The 26,239-nt window shown below is 43.7% G+C and overlaps 1 protein-coding gene across 1 annotated transcript in view; it reads right to left on the minus strand.

Annotated features, from left to right (window-relative positions):
• Nucleotides 1-681: 681 nt before the first annotated feature.
• Nucleotides 682-26,239, minus strand: part of SNAP91 (synaptosome associated protein 91) — an 80,822-nt gene continuing 55,264 nt past the window's right edge. The window contains exons 17-30 of the mRNA XM_054162558.1: nucleotides 21,355-21,462; nucleotides 20,572-20,832; nucleotides 20,286-20,363; nucleotides 20,109-20,180; nucleotides 19,554-19,637; nucleotides 18,637-18,720; nucleotides 13,921-14,058; nucleotides 12,475-12,624; nucleotides 10,880-10,910; nucleotides 8,654-8,765; nucleotides 4,857-4,940; nucleotides 4,681-4,785; nucleotides 2,461-2,562; nucleotides 682-722 (exon numbers count right to left, since the gene is read on the minus strand). Coding sequence (XP_054018533.1) covers nucleotides 2,470-2,562; nucleotides 4,681-4,785; nucleotides 4,857-4,940; nucleotides 8,654-8,765; nucleotides 10,880-10,910; nucleotides 12,475-12,624; nucleotides 13,921-14,058; nucleotides 18,637-18,720; nucleotides 19,554-19,637; nucleotides 20,109-20,180; nucleotides 20,286-20,363; nucleotides 20,572-20,832; nucleotides 21,355-21,462 — 1,400 coding nt within the window. The 3' untranslated portion in view covers nucleotides 682-722; nucleotides 2,461-2,469. The remainder of the gene's footprint in view (nucleotides 723-2,460; nucleotides 2,563-4,680; nucleotides 4,786-4,856; nucleotides 4,941-8,653; nucleotides 8,766-10,879; nucleotides 10,911-12,474; nucleotides 12,625-13,920; nucleotides 14,059-18,636; nucleotides 18,721-19,553; nucleotides 19,638-20,108; nucleotides 20,181-20,285; nucleotides 20,364-20,571; nucleotides 20,833-21,354; nucleotides 21,463-26,239) is intronic.

Below are 26,239 nucleotides of genomic sequence, written 5' to 3' on the forward strand. Positions count from 1 at the left end.
TTCTCTTAACATCTACAGTGCCACAGAAATAAACCATTTTTCCACGACAACTGAGAGTCCTGTGACTGGGAGAGGGAGGGGGAAATCAGGAAGAACCCAAAAAAAAGGTATTCCACACAACTTCATAAATATTTTCCTTACTATCTGGTATTATCACACTAGGTTTCGTAACAGATAAAGGAGAAAGTGAATCCCAGGGAAGTTTTAGGGTGTCCTCAAGAGAAAAAATAAAACAAAATAATATATATATATATATATATACACACATTGAAACCTTCCAAAGAAAAAGAAGTAAGAAATAAATAAATAAATAAAACCAGGAAAATCACAGACATGGCTCCAAATGGCTCACCAAACAACAGCTGCATCATCTGCCCCCGAGGGATAGGTTCAGAAAAGCACTAGAAGGCATCAGAAACATACATCCAGTTTGTTTTTGTTGGTGGTTTGTTGTTTGTTGTTGTTTTTTTTTTCAATCATTAAAACACAAATAACCCAAGTACACAAAATTTCCAGAGGGAGGGATAACAGCTAAGGTAGTACACATTCCTAATGTTCACTTTCACAGCTGTGCTACACGTTTCAGGAGGAAAAGTCTGAGTTAAGCGCTGGGTTTGGTACTGGTGGCTCACTTTGAAACTCTTGAGCGTCCGTTTGCAGGTTCCAAACTCATGGGGGGGGGGGTGGGGTTCTCTTTTGTCATCCAGTCAGAAAAACTGCAGCTGTGAACACAGAAAAGTAGTCAGTGAAAGCTGGAATAGTGAGTTAAAGCATGTTTTAGAAAGGGCACCTAATCTCCTAGGAGGGGGCAGGGCACGCAGGCAACCAGCACTGGAAGAAGAGGACACAGTCTCAAGCTGTGCCAGGGGAAGTTTAGGCTCGAGATGAGGAGAAAGCTCTTCACAGAAAGAGTAATTGGCCATTGGAATGTGCTGCCCAGGGAGGTGGTGGAGTCACTGTCCCTGGAGGTGTTCAAAAAAGGATTGGATGTGGCACTTGAAGCCATGGTTTAGTTAGTCATGAGGTGTTGGGTGATAGGTTGGACTTGATGATCTCTGAGGTCTTTTCTAGCCTTATTGATTGTATGATTCTATGATTCAAATCTACTAGGAAGGGCACCAAATCTACTAGGAGGGGGGCACTAAATCTGCTCATCACTTCACACCTCAAGGGAGTTGTTACCAGTTTTTAGTGAAGCTGCAGGCTTCTCACAGACAGTTATGAACTTGGCTACTATAAACCCAAGTGGAAAGCAGCAAGTCCCTGACAATGGAGGTGCACCTCCACTCCTGGCCATGTCTACCAAGTGCCAGGTACACCTCCTTGGGGGCTGGAATTTGGAGAAGTAGAAAGTGGGACTGTGTGCTCCCTGCTAACAGCAACCCGATGCCATCCACTGCTGCTAATTCCAGCACCAAGGGGACTTAGAAGAAGGCTTAGAACTAAGCTACAGGAAGAAAGAAAGAAAAGGGACTTATGACATAGGCTTTAAAGATAGGTAATGACTCTCCTGGCAAATGATTCTAGTCTTAATTATAAAAGGTCTATCTTAGTTCTGCATGATTATTTTTTAAATAGCTTGAGTTTTCAATTCAGTCTGATGTTTCTACCTGACCCCCTTCACATCCCCCTCCAAAACCCTCAGAGCAATCTTTTGATCTCTTCACACCTATGGTATCAAATCTGTTTTCACACCTCTGAGACTGTAACAAGCCTCAGTACCACTTTGTCCCCAGTATTTGTACCCTGCTATGACTCTGTTTCAGTATTAATTTGAGGGAAAAAAAAAACCAAAAAAGCAAATAACCAACCAACCAACCCCACCAAAATCCAAACAAAAGTGCAAGGAAAAACCCCCAAGCCAGGAGCCCTTGGATTCAACCCCTTCCAAAGATAGCTGGGAAGGGACTTTTTATAAGGGCTTGTAGTGACAGGAGAAGGGGCAATGGCTTTAAGTTTGAGGAGGGAAGATTTGGACAGGGTATTAGGAAGAATTTCTTTACAGTGGAGACACTGAAACAGGTTACTCAGGGAGGCTGTGGATGCCTCCTCCCTGAAGGTATTCCAAGGTCAGGCTGGATGAGGCCTTGAGCTACCTGGGCTAGTGGAAGGTGACCCTGCCCACGGCAGCGGGGGTTGGAACGAGATGATCTTTAGGGTCCCTTCCAACCCAAACCATTCTATGAATGGAAACAAGACAAAAATGGAAGTTATAGATTAAAGGTAACTTTTGGTAAAAAGAAAACAAAAGTAGCCAAAAGTCAAGTTTTCAGGCTAAAATTAAAAGTGTGGACAGAGAATTTTGTTTCCTGTTTAAACCACCGCATTATCAGTGCATGTTCCCACCTATCTCTGCAGCTACAATTCTGTTAGTCATATTCAATCTCCTGGCCTAATCTACACCTCTCTACCAGAGAGGTACCAGGCTGTAACATGCTGAGGCAGGCAGTCACAGAATACCTTTATCATTTACAAGAAATCCTTGATGTTAAGATCCGCTAATGGGTCCTTTGTTGGAGGTTTCTTGGGACTCTGAGTAGCAGGAGTTGGGCTTGGAGAAAGCTAACAGCCCAGCCAGGAAGGCAGGAAAAAACAAACCAAAACCAAAAGAACAACAACAACAAAAGAGCAGAGAAGGATACACAAGCATTAGGTAGGTTCTCACACAAGCACATTGCAAGCATACAAAGTTCTCATTTTTCTGCAGTTTCAGTGTGCTGCCCTTTTGCTCAAACATTGTTGAGACTCCACCCTCACTATAGGGTTAACAAGGTTTGGCTGCTTTAGTGGATAAGGCTACAGACACTGCATATTCTAATTAGTATAGCTTCAGATCACTCTCTCCCTGGAAGACAGAATGGTGTTAGGGTTGTCGACCCAGACAGAAGTTAAGCAACTGTTAAACTGTTCTGGCCTGCATTAGGAATAGTGTGGCCAGCAGGAGCAGGGAGGTCATTGTGCCCCTGGACTCTGCATTGGTTAGGCCACACCTTGAGTCCTGTGTCCAGTTCTGGGCCCCTCAGTTTAAGAAGGACATCGAGACACTTGAACGTGCCAGAGAAGGGCAACAAGGCTGGGGAGAGGCCTTGAGCACAGCCCTGTGAGGAGAGGCTGAGGGAGCTGGGGTTGTTTAGCCTGGAGAAGAGGAGGCTCAGGGGTGACCTCATTGCCCTCTACAACTACCTGAAAGGGGGTTGTAGACAGGAAGGGGTTGGTCTCTTCTCCCAGGCAACCAGCACCAGAACAAGGGGACACAGTCTCAAGCTGTGCCAGGGGAGGTTTAGACTCAAGGTGAGGAGAAAGTTCTTCACTGAGTGAGTCGTTCGTCATTGGAATGTGCTGCCCAGGGAGGTGGTGGAGTCACCGTCCCTGGAGGTGTTCAAGAGGGGATTGGACGTGGCACTTGGTGCCATGGTCTAGTCATGAGGTCTACTGAGACAGGTTGGACTTGATGATCCTTGGGGTCTCTTCCAACCTTAGTCACACTGTGATACTGTAAAGCACCAAGGTGCAGAGTGAATGCTGCAGAGTACACCTGAAATTCCTGGTGGCTGGCATTTAAGTGCAACTTACTCTACACTGGTAACATAAACTGTCCAAAATGCACTAGAGACATGACTACATTATTTTGTTTACACAGCATATTTATATAGTAGTAGCATTCTTATAATCATCACTTATTCCACAAAAAAACCCCATCAGTTTTTGAATTTCCACACAACTCTCCTCTCTAGAGAGCCAAATGATTCTCTAAATTGCATTTAATGAGAAACTGGAGACCTTAGCTTGGTCATAAGCAGATGGTTGATTTTCTCAGGAACCTCTTGGTGGGCTGGGAGGGGAGATGCTGAGTGCAGCTCTAATAAATTTTTGAACAGCTCTGAATGGAAGAGCAACGCCCATCAGCTCCCCTTTGAGCTTTGCTCAAACATCCCCCCAAACCAGACAGTTGATGTAGTCAGCTGTAGGAAACTGTTCAAACCTGCTCCGTTGCTCTCATACAAGGGAACTGAAAAATCCCCACAAGGCAGTTAAACAAATGTGATCTGCATCCAGTTTTGGGCACCCCAGTTCAAGAGGGACAAGGATCTGCTGGAGAGAATCCAACAGAGAGCTACCAGGATGACTAAGGGACTGGAGCACTGCCCTGTGAGGAGAGGCTGAGAGCCCTGGGGCTGTTTAGTCTGAAGAAGACTAGGAGGGGATTCATAAATATTTATAAATATCTGAGGGCTGGGTGTCAAGAGGGAGGGGACAGGCTCTGCTCACTTGCAGCCTGTGATAGGACAAGGGGTAACTACAGCACAGGAGGTTCTGCCTGAACATGAGGAGGAACTTCTTCACTGAGAGGATCACAGAGCACTGAAACAGGCTCCCCATAGCGGTTGTGGAGTCTCCTTCTCTGGAGACTTTCAAGCCCCATCTGGCTGTGTTCCTGTGTGCCCTGTGCTAGGTTCTGTGGTCCTGATCTGGCAGAGGGGCTGGACTTGATGATGTTCAAAGGTCCCTTCCAATGCCTAACATCCTGTGATCCTATGTTGCAAGCCAGGCACCTGAGAGTGTAAGAAATGTCATTTCCAGACCTCCAGCTAGAACTGAACTAAGATAATGCCTACACACACAAGGTACTTCCTAGAGAAATGGAGAGCAATTAAGCATTCCTCTAGCAGCAGCACTTACCTGTACACCAGGGCCAGCGGCACCTCCAAATGGTGGCCTCATCATAGGCTGCCCATACATAACTGGCTGCTGGGGCATCATGGGCACACCTGTGCCAGCTGGGGGCTGCAAATGAACACAGGGTAAGTAGAGGGTTGAGTGGAAAAAAGGAGAGCAGTGTAACAAAGGAGACTCACCATCCCAAACGCTGCTCCTGGCTGTGGGACAGGTGGAGTACCTCCTGTAGGAGGAACAGCACTTGCTGGAGGCACACCTCCTGTCTGAAAAAAACCAAAATAAATGTAAATATATATATATAAAGAAAATGTTTAAATGCAAAGGTCTCTGTAATACCATTTATCTGGAAACTGCATGCAGTCTCCAGTGTTCCCAAAGTTGTTCTGGAAACCAGGACTGTTACGCTGCAGTTTATATCTAACCTCAAACCCACAATGCTCCAAAGGATGAGATCTGAATGAGCCTTCTGAATCACTGATGCTCAGCTTGCATCTGCCTCAGAAAGCAAGGGTGGCAGACTCCACTTTCTTCATGAATGGAATCCACTTACTGAATACAACTCAAAACAGGCCCAAGATGTACTTTCCTCCTCCTTCTACATAATGTAAGAGAGCATCCCAATTTCCTAACTCCTAGCCAACATGCTACAGTACTTGTTGTAGCACTGTATTAGCAAGAGCTTTACAAGCTGCTTAAGCTAAAGGAGCTGGCTGCTATAATTAGCTTCCAACTGAAAAAAAAAACCCAGCATTTTTTTAATGCAGGGAGATTCAGTTAAGTTCACACACTTAAGCCACAGTCATACCTTCCTGAGGAGAGTTTAGTTTATTATGTTATGCTTTTTGTTTATATAGAATCATAGAATGGTCTGGGTTGGAAGGAAACTTCACAGGTCATCCAGTCCAGCCTCCTCTGTAGTCAGCAGGGACATCCTCGACTAGATCAGGTTGCCCAGAGCCCTTTAGAGTATCTCCAGGGATGGGGCTCCAACCACCTCCCTGTGCAACCTTTTCCAGTCTTCTACCACCCTCATAGTAAAGAACCTGTCCTAACACCCAGTCTGAATCTGCTTTTCTCTAATTTGAAGCCATTGCCCCTTGTCCTTTCACTGCAGGCCTTTGTAAACAGTCTCTCTGCAGCCTTCTTGTAGGCTCCCCTCGGGTACTGGAAGACTGCATGTCAGTGACCATGTGCCTGGAAGCCTCTGTTCATGTCCACTATTGTTGTGGTTTAAGCTCTTCTGCTAGCCCCAAATGGAACAGGTTTAGGTTGCCTCCCCTCACCCCTTTTCCCCAGCAGGCAAAAGCAAATTAGGCAGGAGAAAAGAGAGGTAAAAATACAAAAGAAAGAGTCATTTTGCTCTCCACATTTGTTTTTTTCTGCATATCTGGTTTTCTTTGGTTTCAAAAAAATTACTAGAGTGCATGATTTTGAAGAAATAAATATAGCACCTGTGTTTCATGGAATGCTATCCAAACCACCCAGCTTTCAAAAAAAGCACAGAAAAACAGAATCAACCAGGTTGGGAGAGACCTCCAAGATCATCAAGTCCATCTGATCACCCAACCCTATCTAATCAACTGGACCATGGCACTGAGGGCCTCATCCAGGCTTTTCTTAAACACTTTTAGGGATGCTGACCCCCACCACCTCCCTGGGCAGCACATTCCAATGGCAAATCTCTCTTGCTGGGAAGAACTTCTAAGATCAAGCCTAAACTTCCCCCTGCACAGCTTGAGACGGCGCCCTCTTGTTCTGGTGCTGGTTGTCTGGAAGAAGAGACCAGCCCCCACCTAGCTACAACCTCCCTTCAGGTAAATGGCAATTAGGTCTCCCCTGAGCCTCCTCCTCTCCAGGCTAAGCAACCCCAGCTCCCTCAGCCTCTCCTCACAGGGCTTGTGGTCCAGACTCTTCACCAGCCTTGTTGCCCTTCTCTGGACACACTGGAGCATCTCAACATCGTTCTTGAATTGAGGGGCCCAAAACCGGCTACTTACTCAAGATGGTAAAACCACTCTAAGATCAAGACAACACTATTTGTACCAGGTAGTACAAGGCATCAGACAGTTCACATCCAAGTAAAGCAAAGCCAGTTTGAAGCCATGATTTTCAAGCTTACAGCCCAGAAATGGTTAATCACTGCTGCCATATTCAACACAGTTGCCTGAGAATTGTCTGCTGGACAAGACAGTCCAAGAAGAGCCATGTTAGGTAGCTTCTAGCCAGTTTTAAGCCAGCAGTAGTTACTGTAGTGCAGGTGAGTTGCTGTTAGTATCTTCATGTTTAGTAAGTACAGTAAGAGATCAAAAAAAATTCACTTACAGCATACAGTACTGCCCAGCTTTTCTATCAAGAAAAAAAGTTGATGTTACAACTGATACATTCAATGAAGTACCAAGTTCAGGGCTTTCTTGTATCTTCCCAAAAGTTAAGGAATCAGATGGAACATGCTCAGAGTCACATTAACATCTGGTTGTGGCAGCAGGGAACTGAACTGGTCATGCTCCCCCTTGACAGCTCTTTTCTTTCCTTCTCTTCCCAACAGCTGTCTTCAAATGGAAGCTAGTTTACGGCCTGTGTGGCGTTAATGACACGAGGTATGACCTCCCCCCAGGATTATTCTTGGAGCTTATTCCTGATTAAGTTGATCTTGTCTAAATGGTCTACATTAGATTTTGGTTTTCAATCTCTATTCAACCCTCCTCTCTCAAAGTTAGTGCCTTCTGATACATTTTACAGGGCAATCTTAATATTCCCAACACCCTGCTTTTCTTTGCTGAACAAGCTATCAATGTCTAAGCTAACATCAACCACCTGATCAGTATCAAAACTGAGTAGATTTCTGATATACTTTATTCAAGAAAGCTTAAGCAAAAACAAAATGCTGTTTGGTTGGGTTTTTTCCACTCCTTCCAGCTTTGCATCAACACCATTGTCTTTTGGGCAACTGACCTGGGCCTGGTGCTGGTCAGACCTATACAGCTACCCATGCACATGGAAACATCCACAGGTAGAATGGAATAGAATTAACCACGTTGGAAGAGACCTTTGAGATCATTGAGTCCAACCTATCATCCAACACCATCTAATCAACTAAACCATGGCACCAAGCACCCCATCCAGTCTCTTCCTAAACACCTCCAGTGATGGTGACTCCACCACCTCCCTGGGCAGCACATTCCAAAGGCCAATCTCTCTTTCTATGAAGAGCTTCTTCCTAACATCCCTCCCCTGGTGCAGCTTGAGACTGTGTCCTCTTGTTCTGGTGCTGATTGCCTGGGAAAAGAGACCAACCCCCACCTGGTTACAACCTCCCTTCAGGTAGTTGGAGACAGCAAGAAGGTCTACCCTGAGCCTCCTTTTCTCCAGGCTAAGCAACCCCAGCTCCCTCAGCCTCTCCTCATAGGGCTTGTGCTCCAACCCCCTCCCCAGCTTTGTTGCCCTTCTCTGGACACCTTCCAGCAAGTCAGTATCTCTCCTAAACTGAGGGGCCCAGAACTGGACACAGGACTCAAGGTGTGGCCTAACCAGTGCTGAGTACAGGGGCAGAATGACCTCCGTGTTCCTGCTGGCCACACTGTTCCTGATCCAGGCCAGGATGCCATTGGTCTTCTTGGCCACCTGGGCACACTGCTGGCTCATGTTCAGCCTACTATCAATCAGTACCCCTAGATCCTTTTCTGCCTGGCCACTCTCCACCCACTCTGACCCCAGCCTGTAGTGCACATGTAGGGTAACATCTTGATACATAGGCTACCATATCTTCATTGACTTGAACTCAAAGACTTATTTATGCCACCTGTAAATCTGGTCTTAAAATTGCTTCTGTGTAAGCGACGTGACAAATGCAATGATGTGACAACTAAAGTTGCAAACTTCAGTTGAAGTAGACAGGAGCAGTGTCTACATCCATGCTTGCACAGCCTCATAAAATATTGGTTTCAATACTAGTGGTATCAATGGCTTAACTACCTACCAGTGGACCACTTGGGACACCACCAGTTGACCATGTTGCAGGTGCTACTTTTGGCTGCCAGTTGGCTCCTCCTGTTAGTTTTTTCTCTCCAGCATTCCACTGAAGGTCTCCCCTAGTAGACAGGGAGAGAGACAGAGCTATTACTTCCATAGCCTCACGGTGAAAATGAAAACCAGTTGCAATACACTAGAATTAGGCTTGCAGCTACGTTAGTTTATGGTGTATGCAATTTAAGTTATTAACAGAAAAAGACACTCCTAGTGCCACTCAGTATCAAGGGTTGTTAGCAGCAAATACCAGCACACTCTATACTGAAGGCAGTTACAGGGTTATGGCCTATGGTGGTGAGAAGTTTCACTTAGTAATGACTGAAGGTAACACATTATTGCATATACCCTTGCAAAGTAGGAAGAGGGACTGCTCCTGCCTATTCTACTTGGGCCAGGCAGTAAATCTGCCTCTTAGAAGTCTTTGAAATGTCATTTTGCTGCTGGAAATCCTGCTCAGACAGCTGAAGGAGGAAAGCATTCGGTTCTGAAAAAAGCTGATAGATAGAAAAGAGCCAAATCATTCAGAGAATAAAAAGGTTGTTGCAAACCTAGGTTTTGTTAGTGGCTGTTCTACCCAGACTAAGATGCACCATGTGAATGAAGTAAATTGAAGAAATATGAATTTGGAGGATCAGCCTCGTGACATGTTTACACACATCCCTCCTACCATCTCCACAGAGGCACAAAACATTCTGAAGGACACACATCACAAACTGGTAATTGCATAGGAAAGAAAACACTTAGCAGAGAAGGAGTGAGATTAAAGAAGATACAGTCAACAAATAAAGGCCATGTTGTCAATATTTCTTCATGCAAAAAGAAGCTTTTCACTGCATGGAATAAACTTCCTTATTTTACAAGCATTCCAATGCCTACATGATAAGCAGATGCAGTGTCTGTAAAAAGATGGCAACACTATTACACATTAGCCTAGATTGTTGAGGGGAGCTGTACAATTTATTATCTGGGCTACTTCTTCATTTTAAGTTGCTTGGAAAGCAGCTACCCAATATGAAGCCAGTAATTTCCAGGATTAAAGGCAGTAAATTTAAAAGGCAGCTCAGGAGCTCTTAACCTCAATTATTCAGTGAACCTCTACTGTTGTGGGTTTAAGACTGAATGTCTTAATCAAAGACTACAGAGGGACTAGGTAGCCCAGGAAGTGATCACCAGAAAGGTGTAATCTGTGTTATATTCCCATCATACCTTCATCTCCCCTTCATAAATGGACCTTTCTGTCTATTCTGCTCTTTTCTCTTTCTCTCCCTTCTCAGTGCAGACCCTTATTCCTTGTGATGCAGGAGAGGTTTGTGGCCTTGGCAAAGCTAATTTTTAGCTACACCATTTCGGTCTGGTGTGTGTGGGGAAGGCAGGGAGGCATGGGGTGTGACATTGAGGTCTGGGTTTTGGCCCAGTTTGGGGAGAGGTTTTGGAAGGTTTTTGGCCTGATGAGGATCTTGCAAGCCCAGGTTGAAGAACTGGGCCGAGGCTGAATATGAATTTGGGAATTTTGTATTTGTGTAAATAATACACACGGTATCACAGTACATTAGAGGCTGGAAAGGACCTCAAGATATCATTGAGTCCAACCCCCCTGCCAAAGGGAGTAGTCCGCACAGGAACGCATCCAGGTGGGTTTTGAAAGTCTCCAGAGAAGAAGACTCCACAACCTCTCTGGGCAGCCTGTTCAGTGCTCTGTCACCCACACTGTGTAGAAGTTTCTCCTCATGTTGAGGTGAAACCCTCTGTGTTCAAGTTTGTATCCATTGTTCCTTGTCTTATTACTGTGCACCACCAAAAAGAGGTTGTCCCCCTCCACTTGGCACCCACCCCTCAGATATTTATACTCACTGATGAGATCCCCTCTCAGTCTTTTCTTCTCAAGACTAAACAGTATTTCCATTAGCTTTCCAATTCTATGTGTAGAGCATTCCTAATCTACTCCTTTGGAGAGGGCAAAATAGCATTTCTGTCTGCTCAAAACCAAGACAACTACAGAATTCCTTTGTCAGAATTCTTCTGAACTGATTTTTTTGGGGGAAGGAGAAGCACACAATCAATTAACTGCTGCTTAATAAAACACTGAAACAGATGTAAGACTATATATGCACCACAGAATTGAAAAATGTCTTTTCTGTTGGTGGTGTTTTCATTTTTTAAGCAAAGTTTAACTTACTTTTTTGAAGTGGTACCAGAAATTCCAAGATCTTGAAGTTGTAAGAAAAAAGGGAAAAAAAGAGAAGTCACATGTTTAGTCAAGCACATCAAAGCAACAGCTCACATTTCACAGCATCACAGTATTGCCAAGGTTGGAAGAGACTTCGAGGATCATCGAGTCCAACCTGACACCACAAACCCCATGACTAGACCATGGCACCAAGTGCCACGTCCAATCCCCTCTTGAACACCTCCAGGGATGGTGACTCCACCACCTCCCTGGGCAGCACATTCCAATGACCAATGAGTCTCTCGGTGAAGAACTTTCTCCTCACCTCAAGCCTAAACTTCCCCTGGCACAGCTTGAGACTGTGTCCCCTTGTTCTGGTGCTGGTTGCCTGGGAGAAGAGACCAACCCCTTCCTGGCTACAACCACCTTTCAGGTAGTTGTAGAGGGCTCACTGCTCATGGGCTTACACAGAGTAATGAAGGTTTGGCTGCCCTCATATGGACAGTATCAGAGGACTGGGCACATCTACCCCTTCTTCAGGACAAACTCTTGAGGACCCCTGCAGATGTCTTATACTTGAGGAGGCCATTTTTACTTCATAAGCAAACCTAAGTAACAACATATTCATGTCTGCAAAGAGCTAAGTTATTTAAGAGCACCAACCTATCGACCACGAATGACAACATTAGTTTCTGTTCCTCATTATCCATATAGACATCAAAACTGATTTTTCACCTACACATAAATCTGGATGCTACCTGAAAGTTTTACACTGTTTTATTTGCTTGACTGTACATGTGAACTCCAAGTAGTTTCCTTAAGTGCTCTTTGGAAGAAGTTTTAAAGAAGTCTCTTTTCACATGACCATCCAAGTCCTCCAAGTCCCAAATGGCTACATTTGATTTTCTCCCCCATATTTGGATATACCAAATGACTTGCAAAAGAGGTTTCAAATGATTGAGAGTCCTGCTGACTTTTAAGTACAGCAGTTTCCCTCAACAGCTGACAGAAGAGTATACATCATAAGGTCAGTTATATATCTACCAATCTCAAGTTAATAAAGACTCTAGCCCTCTTCTTAATACAGGAAAGAAACATATGTTTAGTGTAGCATTTCAGCAAGATGCTTTAGAAAGTTCTGTGTCTTGGGAGAAGGTCTATTCTTGGCTGTTGTGTACTCATCACCACACTGCTGCTACTGCTCTCATTAGGCAAGAAGTCAGCTATTTCTATCCATCAGTATTTCTGCTTAAATTCCACCACACTGCCAGATGTTCTGGACAATTTTCACTTTTCCATCTGTTATTAAGCAGAGCCACATTGATTAAGAGTCTGATGTGTCCCTGAATGTACCTGGGACATTCACTCATTACACATCATACCCAGTAAACAGATCCTAATATTTGATTCTGGACACAAAGAGGGACAAGTGAGGTGCCCAGACTAAGAGCTATCTGAATCAGGCCTTACTCCTAGCTATAGCTTCTCCGATCTCCCAAGGAAACAGGAAGACATTGAAGCAAATGATCCAGAGGCATTTGGCTCTGTGGATAAAGTAACACAGTTGTCTGCCACACCACTTAAAACCAAAATTTGTCACTTACTGCCTACTAAGTTTGCAAGAGACGAATCAAGATCACTTCCGAGGCCTTTGCTTGCTGCTGAAGCAGTGACTGTTGCTGCAGCTGAAGGTGCTACAGGCTGGCCAGAAGGAGCCATAGTTGGCATAAGAAGATCACCTAAGCCATCAAACACTGTAAGTGAAAGGAAAGCAGGTTAGAACAGCAGCTGTGGCAAGAAAAGCACTCTCTGACACTTTGCTGTTGCTTCAGCGAATATAGCACAGACAACCACGTCACGAGTCTTACCAAAACACCGTTTGACATTAGGAGTAATGCCAACAAGGGCATGCATGTCATTTAACTAGACACTGAATGAACAGTAATCCTGAAAGAGTTATACCAATGAGAACAAGTATGAGAGGACATGCCTAAAAAGGACTTCAGCTGAAGGGTTCAATCTACAGCACCACTTCCACATGACACTGTTTTTCTTACAGCCATCCTTAGAGGGACACCAGATGCACACACATGTGTCAGGAGATATTCATTTAATGGTTTTTAAAATGAACATCTTTCAGCAAACACCAGTCAGAATTACTGTGGCAAAGGCAGTCTTATACCTCGACATCTTATGGCGACAGGATTCAAAGTCTCGAGATGTAACTTGCAAGCAGCAGGGAATCAGGAATAATCTACTAACACCTTATGAGATCAGAAGGAACCAGAACCATCCACACTGACAGAGCTAGCCTCCTTAGTTCAGGTCACCCAACTCAAAAGTTCATTTTTTTTAGCTCCCTTGAAGTTAAAACCATCTGGTACATCTCATGCCAGTGTTCTATCTTCTGATCTGTATTTGAGGTACATGCTAATGTTAGGTCAACAGGAAGGGGCAGCATGTGCGCTGGCAAGCAACCAAAGAACCAGGCAGCAGTACTACTTCAACCTCTTTTTTATTTTTTTCTTGTACAGTTGCAGAACTCACCAATTTTAAGTTTGTAGCAAGGACCCAGCATGGAAAATATAGAATGGAAGAGATACAAACAAAATGATAGCAGTGATGAAAGTTTAAGCTTATAGTCAGGCAAAGAACACGACCTCAGTCTCTGTTTTGTGTACCTTCAGGTGCCATGCAAGCTCAAGAACAGCTTCAGCAGTAGCAGCAAGATGACTTGCCTAAATACTTGATTTTCAGAACAGTGTTTCCCTTGCATAAATCCTGATTCATGCAATCGAGCACATGCAAGGACAACGTTCTCACTAGTTGTTTTGTTTGGTTGATTTTTTTACTGACATGGTAGACTAAAAAATGAGCACAGGAGTCTCTTGGGCAGACACTGGGCTAAACACCACCCTGAGTTCTTCCAGCAGAGAAGGAGCAGAGAAATCACTGATATTGCTTGTACTCAAAGCCTAAATATGGTGTCATTAACTCACCTAACACATAAAACCACAGAAAATTCATAAGGAAGAAACTCTGTGGCTCACCTGATGCATCGAATGAACTGCCAGTCGTTGGAGCTGATGTCCCAAAAGCTGCATCAAAGTTTGGCTGTAGTAAGCTGGTTTGAGCTGGAGTGACTGGGGATGGTGATGGAGAGGGAGAAATAAAAGAACCTCCAAAGCCTTGAAAAAAGCCAGATAAGAGAGGTGTGGATATTAGTGTCAGCCTTGTTGGGCTGTGTTTAATAAAAGCTGAGTTTATAGAAGGCAGAGTGATGGAGACAATTCTTGCTAGACCACCACAAATAACTCATCCTTGGTTACACAAGCATCCTTGGTATGCCAGGTATGACCCAGGGAATTTAAGGTTTTCTGAGAGTCACCACTAAACTTCCAATGTTTGTGATCTAAATTTCTGCAGAGGCAGACCAAAGGAGTAGAGAAGTCAACTCTTCCAGTACATGCTATTGTTCTAGGTAAGTAATCTCATAGGCAGAATTAATTAAGAAAAGAGAGAAACAGAGAACTGACCTGAGAAAAGCATAAGATCATGCATCAACTATTTTGGAATCTCGGTTCAGAAGGCAGTGTTTTACTTATCCAGTTTATCCACTCTCACCATCATCTTAAAACATCACAGTCCCCTCGTCAAGACGTCTTCAAGCTTCTGGCCCCCCCAACTCCCATGCCAAAGTAGGATCAACAGCACCCAGGAGCGAACTCTTGTAGGCTGGAGGATCTCCAGGATGTATAATAAACCCTGTAGATTCTACTCACAGATTCTCTAGCCTACAAGCAAAGCACTCCCATGCTTGACTATTCTTAAAATCCTTCCCTTGCTCTCTATATGATTTGATCTCCCTGGCAATTTAAGCTTATTGGTATAATCTGCAGACTCTGGAAACTGATTAAATATCCAAAGACTCCATCAACATGACAACAGACACATGACAGCTTCTCAATTCTCCTTAGACCACAAACCACTAATCTTATTCAATCTCTTCTTGCCAGTGATTTCCAAGATCGCTGTACTACATCTTCACTCTCTCAGCCTTGCATCTTCCAGCTGCCCTTGCACAGAAAGGATCAGATTTGATCTCAGTGCTCCAACAACAACTACAAAAATAAAGCAGCAGGAGCCCTCTGCACAACTGCAGCCTGTAGGTTTCAACCCTGTATCAGGGTAGGAAACGTGATTTTGCCCCAGCTCACCACAAGACAGTGATAAGCCTGAACTCTGCCGCTGCCTTCAGTGTCTTTTCAGGGCATGTCCTGCTTTACAGTTTACTGTCCTTATCTGTCCAGCTAATCATGGCTGCCTGTGGACAGGAGCTTGAACATTAACTCATTTGAAATTTCTCCTTTAGCTATTTTCTCCAATTTGTAGACATCATTTTAAGTTTTATTCTCATCCAAATACAGGATCTGTTCATGTGGGTGAAATCTGAGAGATGAAGCATGCTACTCCAACGGTCACATTGTTGAAAGTGAGTTTGAAATACAACCTCTCACTTTAAAAGGGATCATCTATTGACATTAAACCCTTATTACTACTTTTGTCTTTTTACTGAGGTAATTGGTACTGCTCTTGTTTAAGTGGTTGACTAATTCCTTTCTTCCTTTTCTTAGAGAAATATTCTTCTTATATTGCATATTAGGAAAGTTTTATTTACTGAAAGGGTGATCAGGCATTGGAACAGGCTCCTCAGAGAAGTGGTGGAGCCACCATCACTGGAGGTGTTCAAAGACATTTAGATGTGGCACTTCAGGACATGGTTTAGTGGGCTGGCGGTTGGGCCTGATGATCCTAGAGGTCTTTTCCAACCTTACTGAGTCTCTGACTTCATCCTTCTTTAGTCACCAGTTCAGTGAGAAACTCAACTTGTTAAAAATTGGGAAAATAAACAACATTCTGAAGAATGTCTAACCATTTGTTATTCAGACTGCTTTTCATGGTCACAGGGTAGTACTGATTGCAGCACATTATGCAGACATCTTACAAATAATGACAAGCATACTTCCCAGCTATGAAATCAAACATCTGCTAGATATTTAACTACCAAACAGACCAGAGCTCAACACAAAAAATCTTGTGCAGAAGTTACATCAAATGTGCCTGTGAGACCTCTGACATTCTCCCCAAAAATTCTGCTTTCTCAGAGAACAAAGGAAGGCTAACCACCAATCACTTCACTAATGCTGAAAGAATAAGAGACATTTGTACATACATGCTAGATGCAAGCATCAGCCTTATTTGCACATCAGACACATTTGAGAAGAGAATTATGTTAGTAGTAGGTAACTGTATTCAAACCAAAGCCCTCAGTAGGGAAATGAGTGGAATGCATCCAGGCAGGTTTTGAAAGCCTCCAGAGAAGGAAACTCCACAAGCTCTCTGGGCAGCCTGTTCCAGTGCTTTGTCACCCTCGCTGTAAAGAAGTGTCTCCTTGTGTTGAGGTGAAACCTCCTGTGTTCTAGCTTGTACTCCTTGCTCCTTGTCCTATCACTGGGCACCACTGAAAAGAGATCATCACCTTCATCTTTGACACCCACCTCTCAGATATTTATAGACATTGATAAGATCCCCTCTCTGCCTTCTATTCTCCAGACTCAAACAGCCCAAGGTCTCTCAGTTTTTCTTCATAGGAAAGATATTCAAGTCCTGCAATCATCCTTGTGACTCTCCCTTGGAATCACTCCATTTATAAGATTCTGGTTAGAAAGTTAGTAAGCTTTACAAAGCCCCATACAGTGACCATTTCTCCAGCTACAGAAGAGAATTCTCCTCTGCTTCAGGTGAGGTTTGCATGACAACTGGTCCTCATTTCATAGCTTTCAGCCTTGCACAGTTTACTAGGCAACGTTCAAACACAGAAGCCGCAGAAATGCTTTAACAGATCAAATTCATAGCTCTCTAGGGCTTGCACAAGGCCCAGAGTGAGCCTGCAGAAACAGCAGTAGCAGAGTTAGATGTGCTGTCTGGACAAGCCCAAGTGCTGATGCTGAGGTTACTCTTACATACACATTCAGGTAAGACTTCTTAATATGAACATGCTGTTGAAGTCTGTACTGGGATATCATGCACACACTTCAATTGGATAGAAAAATCTAGAAGGGGAAATGGCCAGACTGTTGCATTTATCAGTATAGTTCTAGTCTTGTCTGCTGAAAGGCTCAGAAGAGCATGAAAAACATCCCACTGTGTTTTCTAAGTGAGCCAAGAAGAGCCTAGAAACTCAGTTGACAGCAGAACACTTAAGACAATGATGCATAGCAAACATACTCATAATACTATGCACATAAACACTTTGTACAACCAAACACTCATAAACCATGAAGGACAAGCCTTCAGCCACGAGATGAACTCTAGAATCTCTTCAATTTAAAACTGGATTACACTGCAGGCTATGCAGCTGCCATTATCTAGGGTGAACAAATGCTTAGCAATATGCTGTGATGTTTACAGGCTAGATCTGCCATTAAAAAAAAGGGAGATTAAAATCCACTTGGAGCTCTTTTGAATGTATATGCAAAGAAATAAATGTATTTTAAAAAATTAATAACCATATTTTCATCCCAACTGCCTCAGCTCTGCTTGAGTATTTAGATTTGTAACATCCCTTTTATGATTTAGGTTTTGATTTAATGTGACTCATCAGATTTGGAGAGCACACTGCTGAAGTTTAAGCCATCTGGAGCATAATTCCCACTGGAATTTAAGCTTAGTTACAGATAAGGACATAAAATGTTTTGTATTGTACTGTCTGCTTAAGCAGAATTACCTTCTGCTGGACAACATCTTTACACCCTGTCCCCTGATAACATGCACCATTCAGAATGAGTAATATGTTTCAGAATCTACTAGTTTAAGCCTGATCACAGAATAACACAGAATCAACCAGGTTGGAAGAGACCTCCAAGATCATCAAGTCCAACCAGTCATCCAACCCCACATAATCAACTAGACTGTGGCACCAAGGGCCTCATCCAGGCTTTTCTTAAACACCTCAATGGATGTCGACCCCACCACCTTCCCAGGAAGGTGTCTGGGGCCCCATCCCTAGAGATATTCACAGTGAGGCTCAGCAGGGCTATGGGCAACCTGATCTAGTTGAGGATGTCCCTGCTGACTGCAGACTAGATGACCTTCAGAGGTTCCTTCCAACCCAGACCATTCCATGATTCAAGCTACTAACATTTAAGTGTTGAATCTGCCTTGGTTAAAGCAGCTCAGAAATGAAGATGAATTAGCAGTCAGGAAAAAGTTGCACAGCCTGCAACACTGCTTAAGCTCCAGTCAGCCACAGAAACTTTATGTGTACACTTCCTACTCAGTGAATACTACAGAAAAACAAGGCTTGTGTGGGAGGTAGGAAAACAAAGAGCATGGGAATATGAAAATCTAGGGAGTTAACTCAGTACAGTGCCTCCATTACACATCAGCGGAGTTTCAACTTAAGATGTCTAAAGTATTAAGAAATCCTGTGAATAAGGACTTTAGTCCACTGCAAAAGTCCATTTATGGAATCATAGAATGCCTTGGGTTGGAAGGGACCTTTAAAGCTCACCTATTCCAACACCACTGCAGTAAGCAGGGACATTCCCAAGTAGATCAGGCCGCTCAGAGCCCCATCAAGCCTGACCTTGAATGGCTCTAGGGATGGGACCTCTACCACCTCCCTGGATGAGGCACATAAAAGCTGTCAAGACCCCTTCTCAGTTTTGCCTTAAAATAACAAGTTTTTAGAAATGCTTTATTACCAGCAAGTAGGTCTGCAGAAGCTGAGGAACTAGAAGCAGCCTGGGTTGTGGGCTGGGGTTCAGAAGCACTACTTCCAAAAGCATCTAAAGGGAATTCCAGAAAGCATCAAGAAAAGTAGTTCAATATTAAGTGTATCAATTAATCAATTACCACAAACAAAAAAAAGGATAACCACATCATTCAGAAGAAGGAGAAAATGAAAGTGCTTGGCCACCTTTATTGCAAAGCAGTGCCATGGACGCAAAGTTCGAGTGGAAAAAAAGGAGGTGCAACAAACCAGCACTGGAATTAAATCTCTTATCTTCTAGTTGGGCCTCTTCTCAGAAAACCCACACAAACCACAGCATTCTAAACGAGAGGGTTAAGCCCTTTGGAGATGAATAACTTGTAATTCCAGCCACAACCTACTGATTCATCACACTAAATCTTTTCAGAGGACTATTTCTCTAATGTTTGAGAATTCACTACTTCAGGAACGCCGTGGAGCAGGAATGTTGCGGAAGAGTTGGTTGTGCCCCGTCCTAATTTCCACTGTAGCAAATCCAACAAAGAGCCTGTGATTCAGATAACCAGCCTGAGACAAGTCACCCTCAAAACTTCAGCTGCTTTGAGAAACGGAACCAGGAGAAAACAAGAGTGACAGGAGGAAAGACGAACACGACGGACCTCCGAGGAAGAACCATACATGCATTGACTGGAGACAGAGTGACAAGTGTCATGACAACAGAATGACCACACTGACAGGTTATTTGCAGTTCATTATCATGCAACATGAAGAACTGGACATGCTGGTCTTAGGTGTAATGCTACACAAAAAACACTGCGAGAAGGGAAAACCTGCAGCTCTAGCGAAGCGCAAAGGCAACGGCAATGAAGTGATTCAACTCTGAAGTGGTGAGGAAAGAAAAATACCCACCACCAAATAGGTCAATCACACCTGAAGAATCCACCTTTGCTGGAGAGGCAGTGGGTAGAGGAGAGGGGGTTGCAAATGCATCCACTGCAGTAAGCATAGGATAAATAATATTTAGTATCAGCAAGGCAATAACGATAGCTAAATATTTCAAAGCCACACGGGCTCCACCAGTCAGAACCACAAGGTTGGTCAACTCAGGTAACAGTCTTCAGAACTGCAAACAGAAAGTGTTACATTTCTCACAGAGCAACTGAAAAAAAAACCCGGAATACTTTAAAGGAAGCACTGCTTATTTAGAATTTTCTTATGCTTAGGGAAGATTTACTCTCTCAATGACATTACTTACTCAGTTTCAGTATCGGCCAGTTCATGGTTTGCATCTTCAGCAGCTGCACATCTTGTGACCAAAGAGTCAAACCCACAATTAAGAATTTCAGCTTAAAGATATAAATTGGCAAGAAGTCTTCTTTTATTTTTCCCCCTAACTCTTGGAAAAAAACAACAAAAACCAAACCCAGGGAGTCTGTAGGATGGCCTCTGAAAACAAGCACTCACCAGAGAGGAGATCACCGGTAAGAGAACCCTCAGGCACAGGAGAAGCTCCATGCGGCGGAGATGAAAAAGCATCTTCCAGGGACAGAAGAAAAATGGAGGAGTTAAGTATCACTCAAGACAGTTTACACCATCACACAGCATCAAAGCAGCAGAGCATTGGAAGAATTCTCTCTTTACCTGTACCAAAGAGATCTATGCTAGGAGTAGCATCTGGTTTAGGTGCGGCAGGTGCATCAGGAGCAGACTCAAATAAATCTAAGGCCAAGAACACAACATGTCTTTAACTCATTTTGGAAAGGCAGGACTGAGAGCAGAACTTTCAAGTTTGGCACATCATAGTTGGAGTTAACAGGCTCTCTGGTTCGAAAGCCTCAGACACAGCACGCATGCAACAAGGACTTGGCTTGTTTTGTACTCCTGACAGATCAATCCACCAGAATCAAAGAGTTAAAAACAAAATTACCACCAAAGATATCTAGAGCAGGAGGAGCGGAGGTGGTGGCGGTAGCAGAAGTGGTGGCAGTAGTGGTAGTGGCAGTAGCTGTAGTAGCGGTAGCAGCAGCAGCAACAGCAGCAGCAGCTGGAGAAGGAGTTGTTGCAGGAACTGGAGTGGCTGCACTAGTTGTAGGGGTAACTACAGGAACAGCAGTCTCTGTTGGCTTCATAGCAAAGAGGTCCAGCTCAGGAGCAGCCTCTGCACTACCTTCGGATGGGGCAAAGGGGTCTTGTAAAAAGGAGAGGGGAAATATATGTGTATGCATACTTAGGATCAGTGAGGGAGGAAGTTCAAGAACAAAGCAACTACAGGCAATGCACATACTGCAAATACACACACGTACACACGGGGGGTCAGGCTAACATCCACTTTACTTATCTAGACAAGTTACTCATGTTTGTCCAAAATAAAGAGTGGCTGAAAGGCTGAGCAGCTGAGTTACTAAAGGGGAGAACTTTCAAAGGCCGTTTGACAAGGCCAAAAAGACACAGAAATATGACATGAGAACACCCTGGTTAGCAGGTTACTGCTCACAAAACTCAGCCCTACCAAATAGGCACGAAGGCACGAGCCTACTAGGGCTCGGAAACACGCAGTTTTGTTAGGCATGCTCTTCAGCCTAAGGCTTGTTTTGGCCAATTGCAAACACTATGAAAATTTCAGAAAAACACACTGCCATGTAGTTTAAACCAAAATAAAAAATAAACCAAAACAGCAAAACAAGAGACTATCTAATGACATAAAACCCACCATTTCCAGAACATGCATCAAGAGCTGCTGCTACAGGGGTTGGGGTAGCTGGTGCGGCTGCCCCTTCAGCTGCTGCAGGGGCTTCCCCAGGAGAAGCTGCAAAGGCATCTTGGGTGCAGTTTAAGAACAGAAATTAAAAGGGGGAAAACAAAAAAAAAAGGGATAAAGAGAAGAAAAATATAGTAAAAGAACCAAGTTAAATTGCACAGGTAGATCCCCTTATACAACATGAATGTTGTTACTCTGACAGCAAGACACGTCATGCAGGGCAAAATGCTCTGTCTCTCCCCCAACCCCACACAAGCAGGTTCTAGGCAGGGTTTGAAGATGGAGCTTCTCAGGTTTCCCCCAGACAGAACAGTGAGTGTAAAAGAAGGCATTATTCTCATTGTATAAGGGTTCAGAGCAGCATGCTCATGTACTACCCAAAATTAACTAATGAAGAAAGAGCAGTAAGTTGGTGTCAATAAGGGTATTAAAACCTTGCATGCCCAAAGCCCATCATACATGTTGTTAATCAGCAACTGTGAATTTATTTGCATAGTGCTTTGCCAACTTAAACACTGTTACAAATATTAATCCAATTATTTTGGCCGAGGTCTTTGTCTTCCATTTCTGGTTTTAGAGCCAAATCAGACATGCAGCATTTGAAAAAAACCTGAACTTATGTGGTTCTCAACAGCATGCCAATTGGAATCTTTCTGAAGCCATAACCTGATGCATAGGCTGTATCTACTCAGCTTGCTTCTGACAGATCAAGAATGCTCATCTAAACTACTGGCCAGCCATAGCTTGTCTCTCCTTCTTTTAGGATCACCTCTAGGCCAACAGGTCAAGTCAGGGAGGGGGGAAAAATAAACTGGCTTGGGATTTTGGATGAATGACTTGCTCATGAGTTTTCTTTTGACTCTGTTTGTTTGTGGGGGTTGGTTTGTTTATTTGTTTGCCACTTACTAAGTGGTATCTTTAAATTGAAAGCGCTGAACTTTTACCGTCATGATTCCAAGGCTTAAACCACCATCTGCAGCTCTTAATTCTATGAAGTAGTCCTAATGGACACTGCCATTTGGACTATCCTCATAGGCAAGCATTTTCTTCACAGAAAGACTGTGCAATTAAGATTAAACATTTCAAGATGCCCACAAAGGCTATTTTTCTACTGCTACAAAGTTAGCAAGTTAGCTTTAAAAAAAAAAGGGGGGGGGAGGAAAACACACAACCAAAAAGAACACAAAAATCCATTGGGGAACACTGCAATTGCACTGTCAAACCAGTACACACACACAAAAAAGCTTAACATGCTTTACTTTGAGTGTCAATTTTAAAATGAAAACAACCATTTTAAAAGTAAGTTTGTGCCAGTGAATCTAAAAAGCTCAAAAGAACATGCACTGAAACTTCAACAGAAGAGATGAAAGCCAACCAGGCTTGTACAATAGAATTCAAATGAGTTAGCAGCAAAAAGAGGGGGGAAAAAAAGGCCTGCTAATAAGCCATTTCAACTATAACTCTCTTTTTCCTGTAACAGGGTTCAACAACAAAACTGGATGGCAGTTGTCCAAGTGATAAAAAAACAAACACAAAAAAAGAGAGAATCATAAATAGTCAAACATCAGAGTCTGGCATGTACACCAGACACTGGCATACACTGCACTGAAGAAATTCAACACTGCACTGGACTGAAGAGTTTTAAGCTGTAGCACCTGAGAATATGCTATACGTAAGGCCACGTGTGATGGGTTTTGCTGTACAGGGCTAGCTTTTGGACAGAGGGACACCCTGGGCACATTTCTATCTGCACAGGGTTTTAGGCCAAGGGCACAGAAGTTGGTTGACACTACTTGTAATTATTTCCCAGCAGGACAGGCAGCAGACTTCATGTAAAGTGAGATTTCAGAATGGACAAAGTTAGGCACTAGTCCTATGTTGGGACCACCTCAGGCTTATTCTGGACATATTCCTGTCCAGATGTAGACTATGGAAGATCCACAAGCAGCAGTCACAGAAATTCATGTGAGTACAAATTCTTTCCAGCCCATAGGAAGGGAAGACCTAGCTCGATGCTAGCTTCTTTATTGCCACTTCTGATAAAGCTGCTGCTGAGCATTGTCTTCTAAGCATCACACTAGGGTTAAAAGGCAGGTGGGGAAAAGACACCTAAGTTCCTGCTGGAATTTAAAGGGGAAAATGTCATACTAAAGAACTTCAAATATCAGTGCCTCTAAGGAGTTCCAGAAACCTGTATGGGCATAGAGACAAACCAATCTGAATTGATGACCCTACGACTCAAACCCCCAAACTAAACAAACTCTTGGTAAGAACTGTAAGTTTTTTGAAGCCTTTCAAAAAGCTCTGCTGCCCCTGCACAGATGCCCTCTGATAAAATCTAGCAGGGTGTTCAGAAATGGTTAAAGTACTACATATTGTATAAGTTGGGGAAAAAACCCTGGACTGTTTTCTTTTTCGTTTGTCCATATTGGCATAACTCTACATTTGCATAGTCAACAGCCTAAGAGGTTTTCTTGCTTTCTTTCAAGCAAGAAAATATGTTTATAGTACATTTACTCTGTTGATGCCACTTCCTCCCATTTGTGTGTCTTCTGCTTCAGAATTGTGCCTAGCCTTTGACTTCTAGAATGAAGTAGCACATGACCCTCACTCGGGTTTACAGATAGCCTGGCAAGTTAAAGGAGATGTTGCTGAGCCCTTAGCAAGTTCACACTGCATGGAACATCTATTAAGGTTGATAGATGTGTATTCTATACTGCCTAACACTTCAGAATAGTTCTCATTGAAATGACATGCAAACACAAGGGCATTTTTAAAGTTCTGAAACATTGGAGTAGTGCTTCAATACATCTTGTCTGCAGCAAACACAGTGTTCCTGAAGAGTAATCATGATGCTGCAGCTGACTGACAATCATTTAATGCCTTTATGCAACATATGAAACCCTGTGGAAAGTCCTAAGTGCAGCAAAGATCATAGAACTAGAGTGTACAGTTGAGAAGAATTGTTACCACAGCTCAGTTTCTTTAGAGGGCAAACCCCATCATTATGCCCACTGAGGATTCATGTCATCTGAACATCTAATAACTGACATTTGCACAGTGTCCACCTTGACGTGCTCCTTACACCACTTACAGTGTGTTCACACAACAGAACATAACTCCAGAGCATGTTCCTAGCACCCAAAACCACTCTGTCAAAATTCTATTCTATTCTATGTGGCATTTCAAGATATTCCACCTTTCTTCTACCTTCACAATTCTCCCTCTCAGGAATGATTCCAGTTGCACTTTGAAAACAGCCTCCTCTCCTTGATCTTAAGGATAAGGAATTCTTTGAGTTGTCCCAGGTAACTGGCAGCTTGCCTGCTCATCAGATTGAATGTATTAAAAAAAAAATCTATGCTGAGGCAATGCTGCATTTCTCATTTGCTTCCCAAGACCATGTTAGAGATGAAGACATAAACCAGAGCTGTTTTCCTCTTAGAGACAAAGCCTAGTCATAGGCAGCATCCAGGCTCCTATCAGCTGAAGTATCAGCAATGTAGTGCAAGAATAACAGTCAGCAGTCATTCCCACAGTCTCCTCTTTTGCTTCTTCCATCAACTTGGCTGCCTTATTTCTGCAGATTTCAGCTTCCTTTCCCTACCCTGCCACTCCCTGAAGACTCTTTACATTCTTGCTTCTAAGATTACTGCTCCTGTTTTTTTCTATACTGCACCTCACCACAAGGAATCATATAAAGCATCTAAGTACTAGCTAGCTAAAACAACTAAAGGTGACCTTGAAGACTGCATCTCTAGCAGACCTCAAAGGGCAAGTACCTGCTTAAGTGTAAGCATGCTCAGCACAATAAAAGCTAGAGAACAACAGGGTCTGCCTCAAAACTGCTGCTTCTTGCACTGCACATAATCTTAAAAGTAACAAGGAATGATAGCACAGGGCATCACTCACAGCACAGGCCTCAGAAAAAACAGCAACCAACAACAACAGAAGAAAAACACAAACTGTAAACCAAAGAACACACACACACAAAAAAACCCCCCCACCACCAAAAAAAACCCCCACAAACACACACAAACACACCAAAACATTCAGCCAGAGTGTTTCAGTAACTGCCCTTCTTAAAGGCATAGCCTAAACCTGTCACAACCCCGAACAATCAAACTCCACAAAACCCCCAACAACCTAACCCAAGAAATGAAAGAAACATAGAATACATAGAATAGAATACATAGAATAAACCAGGTTGGAAGAGACCTTCAAGATCACCGCGTCCAACCCATCAACCAATCCAACACCGCCCAAGCAACTAACCCACGGCACCAAGCACCCCGTCAAGTCTTCTCCTAAAAACCTCCAGTGATGGCAACTCCACCACCTCCCCAGGCAGCCCATTCCAATGTGCAATCACTCCTTCTGTATAGAACTTTTTTCTAACATCCAGCCTGAACCTCCCCTGGCGCAGCCTGAGACTATGTCCTCTTGTTCTGGTACTGCTTGCCTGGGAGAAGAGACCAACATCCGTCTGTCTACAACCTCCCTTCAGGTAGTTGTAGAGAGTAATAAGGTCACCCCTGAGTCTCCTCTTCTCCAGGCTAAGCAACCCCAGCTCCCTCAGCCTCTCCTCGTAGGGCTTATGTTCCAAACCCCTCACCAACTTTGTTGCTCTTCTCTGGACTCGTTCCAGCAAGTCAACATCCTTCCTAAACTGAGGAGCCCAGAACTGGACACAGTACTCGAGGTGCAGCCTAACCAGTGCAGTGTACAGGGGCAGAATGACCTCCCTGCTCCTGCTGGCCACACTGTTCCTGATGCAGGCCAGGATGCCATTGGCCCTCTTGGCTGCCTGGGCACCCTCAAAAAATCCCCATCCTGT

Source organism: Dryobates pubescens, chromosome 6 (assembly GCF_014839835.1).
Source record: "Dryobates pubescens isolate bDryPub1 chromosome 6, bDryPub1.pri, whole genome shotgun sequence".
Taxonomy (NCBI): Eukaryota; Metazoa; Chordata; class Aves; order Piciformes; family Picidae; genus Dryobates; species Dryobates pubescens.